Below are 7,086 nucleotides of genomic sequence, written 5' to 3' on the forward strand. Positions count from 1 at the left end.
CTCCTGTATAAAAGATGCTTAGAATTAAAAATCTGTGTGCTTGTTACGTGAAATTATTCCGCTTGCACCTTGTATTGCTAGCAATAAATCTTTATACTTTCACCCCTGGTATCTTTATTGGATTTTGCATACCGGGCACGATCCCAGACTTGAGCTGGGGATCAACACTGGGACCTGGCCCGTGCACTGCGAGTGTTCAAATATTACCGCCAGTGGTTGTGCAATGACGTCAGCCAGTGCCTTCAGTACCCCCGGATGGAGCTCATCCGGGCCTGCCAACTTAAACTCATCCGTCCTTCCAAGTGACTATGTAGTATCTCAGGGTCAATGCTTGGTAGTCTGGCGCCTTGCTGCTGCCTCTCTACAGTCCCATTGAGAGACTTGTCTTGCCCCTCGCTTAGGAACACTGAGGCAAAGAACTCATTGAGGAGTTCAGTCTTGTCCCCCCTGCTACCACACATTCCTTAGTAACTTCAAGAGGGCTAACATAGGACTTTACTTTTCTGTTCACAAGGGCCAAAGTGAAGTGTTAGCCATTAGATCACAGTTTCTTCATGCTCCTAGTCCTCTATGATTCTGTTGCAGCAAAGAAAAATCAGCATCACTACTTAAGACACACACCTCAACTTTCAAGACCTGATTTTGGGTGGAAAGGTGTGTCACACTAGTAAATATGGTAACTTGATTACACAGTGTAAGAAAATTCTTCACCTAATTAGATTGAATGTCTCTTTGTTCTGGTGTTGCAAGACAGGCTGATTTAGACGTTCTCAGTTTGCCTTATTTTGATTATTCATTATTTTATGTACGTCTATCATATACCGTCTCAACTTGCCTCCCTACTAATTTAAACAAGCCAGTCTTTCTAATTGCTCTTTAAGGAGTTTTTCTATGCCGTGGTTCATCCTGGTTACCTTTCTCAGTGCCCCTTGAACTCTGCCACGTGCTTTTGGGGATTGGGTGAATACTACTGTATGCAACATTCTAGGTACCACTGCATCACTGATTGACATAAAGGGATTGTAATATCCTCTGTGTCATTTGTCCTTGTATTCCTTATACAATCTAGCATCTTCTTTACTATGACTGCAACTATAGAAAGTTCCTTGACTGCAGCTATCGATCTCCTTGAGCTATCTATCTACAAGGATGCACAAATCCCTTTCTTGGGTTGACAGTTTTCAAAAACATATTGAGGTGGAAGTGTTCTTTCCTTTCGAGTGTTCATTATTTAGTTTCTAATTAAATGAACATATTTTTTAATCACAACCACACCATGAAAACCTAATGGAGATTTAGAACTGTAATGTGCTTAAATGTTATATAGAAAAAAGAATCATTCTGTATCACATTTAACAGATTGTTAGGTCTCTCTCAAGTTCTTCCAGAGTCTTTCTGGCTTGTCCTAACTAGCTTAAAATGACTATGTCATCTGCAAATGTTGCTACCTTAATACTGAGTCTCTAGCTCAGATCCAGAACCTAGTGCTATTGCCCTATTTATAAATGCAAATTCTTTCGGTTTGGGATTATATAGAGATTTACTGTGTTCTCTCCACTAAAAGTTATCATCGTGCAAAATTAAAAGTATCCTTTAGATGTAGTGTTCCATCCAACCTCTATAGCAGGGGTTCTCAAACCCCAGGCCGCGGCCTGGTGCTGGGTCATGGCGGATCGGCTGCCAGACCAGAAGTGGCCACAGACCAGCTAACCGGGGAGTGGGGATATCCTTACCTGTCTTCCAGCCGGAAAGTCTGGCCACGGTCAGCTGTGACTGCGGGGCAGCAACATAAAAACTTTGGGAACCCCTGCTCTATAGTATTGAGCTTCCTGTATTGTCTGTAACTAGGTGTAAAAATTTCACTAAAAACTGAAATTGAAATTGTTATTATTCCACCCAGTTTTAGTGACTTCCATTTATATCAAGACCTTGAGCTACTGCAGTTACATCCAGACAAATACATGCATGTGGGCATTCCCCACGCTGCTAATTTGCAATGCAGAGGGGTTTTTTGACACTGGGAGATCCAGTGCCTAAAAAAATGGGGCGGCACATGTTACTCTTCATGTCCTTTACTAGCTGCAACTCCAGTTGATCTAGTTGGGGATGGTCCTGCTTTGAGCAGTTGGACTAGATGACTTCTTGAGGTCTCTTCCAACCCTAACTTTCAATGATTCTATCATCACACTGTGCAATTGTCTGTTTTTATATCCTCGGTGAAAATAATAGGATTGAATAGAGAGAAAATATTCTCAAGCAAATGTTATTTACCAACATGTAGGTCAACAATGCATATATTACATGAAAATGTGTTATGGCTTAAATATCCATATTGTATCATTAAATATTAATTCTTAAAAGGAAATGACTAGCTTTCTGAATGCTACTTCTTATATAACATTTTTTTCACTATGCTTGTATCTCACAAAATCCAGATATAAAAAATTGCAGTACATGGTAGTTTAACTGTAGCAAAAATTGAATAATCAGTGCAGATTGTCAGGAGTAATTTGACTGGGATCTCAACCATTAGTAACGCTGTCAGATACTGGTCAAGAAACATACCAAGATGCACTGTGCGATTTTTTTTTTTTAATTTATTTATTTATGTATTTTTTAAATACAGGAATTTGGAAGGTGATGTTGCCTTGCGAAGCTCTGCTGCTGTCTACACTTACTGCAAATCGCGAGGGTTATTTGCAGGGGTATCTTTGGAAGGAACCTGTTTAATTGAAAGGAAAGAAACTAATCGAAAGTAAGTCCTGTTAAAAAAAAAAAAATGATTTGGTTAAGTTAAATGGTGACAATAGAGGCACAACAAATGGTACTTGTTAAACAGTGTTTACAGGGGTGGGGTTTAATTTTGTTTAAATGTATTATAGAAGTGTTCCATGCTGTGTCGTTTGTTTGTTTGTTTGTTATAATGAGTGGGGAAAAGGAAGGACTATATATTTAGTAGTCTCTGCGTAATAATGGCAAACTTTTTTCCCATATATTACATTGCATAAGCAAACAAATTATGCTGAAATGTTAATGGAAGGGTCAATAGGAAAATACTTGAAATAGTTGTTTAGTGAACTTTGTAGAACAGGAACACTGTGGGGTACCACTTACGTGTTGGGTTCCTCACAACTAGTGTACCACTCATAATAAATTGAGGTAAGAGTAGTCATTGTTCAGGTGAAATATGGGACAAACAGAAAAGAAAATTTTGGCTATTTAGATTTCTATTAACATAGTGGAACAATGTCAGTCTGTGGAGTGACTTCAGTTAGCTCTAATGTGATTATCCAAAGCAGAATTAGAACCACAGTAATTTCCATCATATTAGCAGTGGCAGTTGAGTATTGCCTTACACGAACATCAATCTCTGCACACCATGCTACAATTTTTCTGCAGTTTAGCACAGAGTACTTCATTCTAAATTCAAAAACATTATTTTGGAACACACAGAATGAACACGTTACTTTTGTCTTGGAATGCCAAGTCGTTCAGCTTTTTTTTTTTCTTTTTCTTTTTAAATAAATTGTGCGGTATGGTTTAGAGCAAGGCAGTCCAACTTCTAAGTAGCTGGGGGCCCCATGCCATACAGGTCACATCAGCAGGGGCTGCATGCTGTGCTGACATCCCTTTCTTCCCACCCCTCCTTGCCCCCCACCACACACACTGTACCACATGTGCAGGCAGAACAACTTCACCCTCAGCTTCCCAGCCACAGGCTTCCCCCACATTGCTCCATGCTGAGTTGGTGCCTTGGGCTGCAAGCTCCCCTGGCCCCACAAGTTATTCTGCACTCCCCCCTGTAGTGGAGGCAGGAAGCAGATGCAGGAGGAGGGAGGGGGGTCCTGAAGACCCTGTGTACTGCTACAGCCAGTTATGGGGGGGAGCTGTGGTCAGGTAGGAGCCTGGGGGCTACAAATTAACTCTTTATGCACTACATGCAGCCCATGGGCTGCCAGTTGAACAGTCCTGGTTTAGTCTCATTGAAGAATATCAAGAACATGTTCTTACATAGCTTTCTTTTCCCATAACTGATAATAACACTGTCAAAATTATGGAAGAATTAGGTCCAGTTTTCAGAATCTTATGTTTTCTCGATTCTTTTGGCACATTTCACTAATGACAATCAAAGCAACACATATATGCATCCTAGTCATCTTTAAATTTTAACTTGATTGTCAGGTGCTTTTTCATGTATAACATAAATTTGGTAAACTCAATGTTAGACATGACAAAAATTAGAAAGTGTAACCAACCTAATAATTCATCAAGAGTCAAGGCCCTTAAAAATCACAAATGATCTGTATGCATGCCACTATAATTAATCTTTACACAACAAGGTTTAGACAAACAGTTGTGTGAGCACAGGCAGTGCAATAGGCTCTGGGAGCTTCTTCTTTACACAGGATAGTTTATGGCCAGTGTGCAATGTGCCCTCTTTGCATAAGGAGAACTTATGTGCCCCTGCCCTGGGAACTGCCAAAATGAGCTGGTGATTCTTAGTTTCCTACTGTAAATAAGGCAACTCTAAGAGTCCTAAGCAGTAAACTTGTATGTGCTTAATACCAGACATCCACTGCAATATTTGTGGTACGGTATGAAAGCTACAGAGTTTGTGAATGTTATCAAGAGTCATGTGTCCCTTTTCATCATAATGAAAGTCAGTAAACACAGTGGACCAAGAATTTTCAGTATACAAATCCTCTGCGCTTTTTTGTTTACCCAAAGGTATCACAGTGGATCTTAAATGTGCATCAATAGGTCCTTAGTTGCTTAGGGCTTCTGCTAAGTCACTGCTCTATTGTCTGTTTTATTTAGAGCTTGCTTTGAATGCTTAAGTGTACCAGGTGATCCTGTGGTTGATATCTGAATACAAGGGGAGTTGGGGAAAGAGAGTCCTTCACGTTTGCTCAAAACATCAGTAAAGATTATTCTGGAATCAGAAAAGGAAATATTTCATTCTGGTGATCATTCCACAACAAATTCCACCATTGCTTCTTAGGTAATTGATAAAAACAAAGTAAATTAAATGTCACTATATACAACACAAAGAAATAGCCATGTTTCGTACATATGGACTCTGTTAAATTCTCAGAAATATAGGTGTTGATATAAGACTATTATCAAAGTAACTAATATTTTTAATGCTAGGTTCTATGGTCTGGATATTCGTGCTAGTGCTATTTTATTTGGTGATCTACCTCCTCCTGCTCATGCTGAAGACCTTTATAAAATTCTGAATTCTTTCACTGAAAAATATGAAATTGAAGAGCCGAAGCACCCTTCAAGGAAAGGACAAAGGGAACCAAAGAAGGTTTGCATACATCTTTTTTTCATATTGGGCTTATCAGTTACTGAAACCTTTCACTTTACAATAGAACCTAAGGCTTATACTAGGATGAGCTTTGCAGTCTCTGCAAACTCAGTGAACTATATTGACTGCTGACTGGCTCAGAGGCTGTTCCTGTGTGTACGATTGTCACTGTTTGGAACAGTGGTGCTCAGCCTTCTCACGTTGCTGGCTGGAGGAGTGGTATAGGGCCAGTCTGAAGTCCCGATCCAGTGTGGGGGTTGATCACTGATGTGATCCGGCATGCTGGCCTAGCCTGATCCTGTGCATGTTCCTGATTCCGCATACCAACTCCACTATACACTGGTGTGATCTAGCATACAAGGTCATATCATCCACCCCGCAGGGCTCCCCACAGGTTTAGAAGTTTGGCAGCATGGGAACTGCGATTAACACTGCCACTGCACCCCCACCGCTACATTTTCAAACCTGTGGGGAGACCCATGATCTGGATGCCACAGTTCCACAGGCTGGTTCTGGCCAATGGGCTGCAGGTTGAGTGCAACTGGTTTAGAACTAATTGTGATAGTTCCCTGTATAGTCTAGTATAATAGTATCTTTCTTCCAAGAAAGCAATTAAATTGGAGAACTTGACACGTCGCACCCAGAAAAGTTTGTTTTAATTATTATTTTTAAATAAATTCTTCACCACTTACCTTGCTTTTTTCAGGAAATTCATTCATTATTAAAATGCCTGGATAGAAGTTTTATTTATAGTTGAGTTTCTCTCTCCCTTCTGGACTCCTTGGATGGGGTCATTACATTTTCTCAGTTAGAAGATATTGAGGATTGTAGAAGGAATTTTTATCAGTCTATACCTGGTTTTCATCCAGATATAATTCCTGGTGCTACCAATGCACTGCAGAATATATAATTTATTTTCCACTTTAGTGTTAAAACTTCATTTGAAGAATTATTGTATAACTCTGTCCAAAGATGTTATTGGTGCTTTTTATGGTCTTCTGGTCTACATCAGGTTCTTCAGTCACACTATTCTGTTCTTCCTCATGAGGTGAAATTTTATGTTACTTTTGAAATTATTTATTTTAGGCTAACAACCCACCTGTTAAACCATTATCGAGGCCACAATCACATAGACCATCTCTGAACACTGCATCAACAGGTTAGACAATGTTTTGGTGATAATATCAATTGTTTTGTGTAACAGCAAATTATTCTAAAATAAGCCTAATAAGTATTAATATTCTTACACAAATCAACTTTATTTTCTTGTGTGAAATGGTGAGATTGCTTAGCTAAAATATGGAAATATTTATTCTGAGAGTCTGGAAATGAAATGCTTGGAGTATTTTTTTTATATTTTTTGATAAATGTAATTTTAGCTAGTTTCTAAATGTCTCCAAATAATGAGATGTTTACCAGATGCTACAAAACTTATGAGCTGTTTTTACCTTTATGATAATTTATGACAATTTAAAATAGAAAATAAGTGCTAATGTCACAATTTGTTTGTGTGTGTGGTTCAAAAGTAGAATACTACTTTATACTGTGGAAATGTTTCTTTTATTTAAGATGAATGCATCCTTCTAAAAACTGCTGTCCTGTAGGAAGATATTTCTTTCCTGGCCTAAATGTCCTCTCTCTTCCCCTCTTTATTTATTCATAGATTCATAGATGTTAGGGTCGGAAGGAACTTCAATAGATCAGCAAGTCCGAACCCCTGCATACGCAGGAAAGAGGGCTGGGTTCAGATGACCACAGCCAGATGCGTAGCT

The 7,086-nt window shown here is 39.2% G+C and overlaps 1 protein-coding gene across 7 annotated transcripts in view; it reads left to right on the forward strand.

Annotated features, from left to right (window-relative positions):
* The window catches only part of SH3YL1 (SH3 and SYLF domain containing 1), a 108,512-nt gene that overhangs the window by 42,650 nt on the left and 58,776 nt on the right, over window positions 1–7,086 (forward strand). For all 7 annotated transcript variants that reach the window (XM_006026308.3, XM_025207208.1, XM_025207209.1 and 4 more), the window contains exons 6-8: window positions 2,627–2,755; window positions 5,152–5,314; window positions 6,401–6,473. In XM_006026308.3, the coding sequence (XP_006026370.1) occupies window positions 2,627–2,755; window positions 5,152–5,314; window positions 6,401–6,473 (365 nt within the window). The remainder of the gene's footprint in view (window positions 1–2,626; window positions 2,756–5,151; window positions 5,315–6,400; window positions 6,474–7,086) is intronic.

The sequence above is a fragment of the Alligator sinensis genome, unplaced genomic scaffold, assembly GCF_000455745.1.
Source record: "Alligator sinensis unplaced genomic scaffold, ASM45574v1 scaffold244_2, whole genome shotgun sequence".
Classification (NCBI taxonomy): Eukaryota; Metazoa; Chordata; order Crocodylia; family Alligatoridae; genus Alligator; species Alligator sinensis.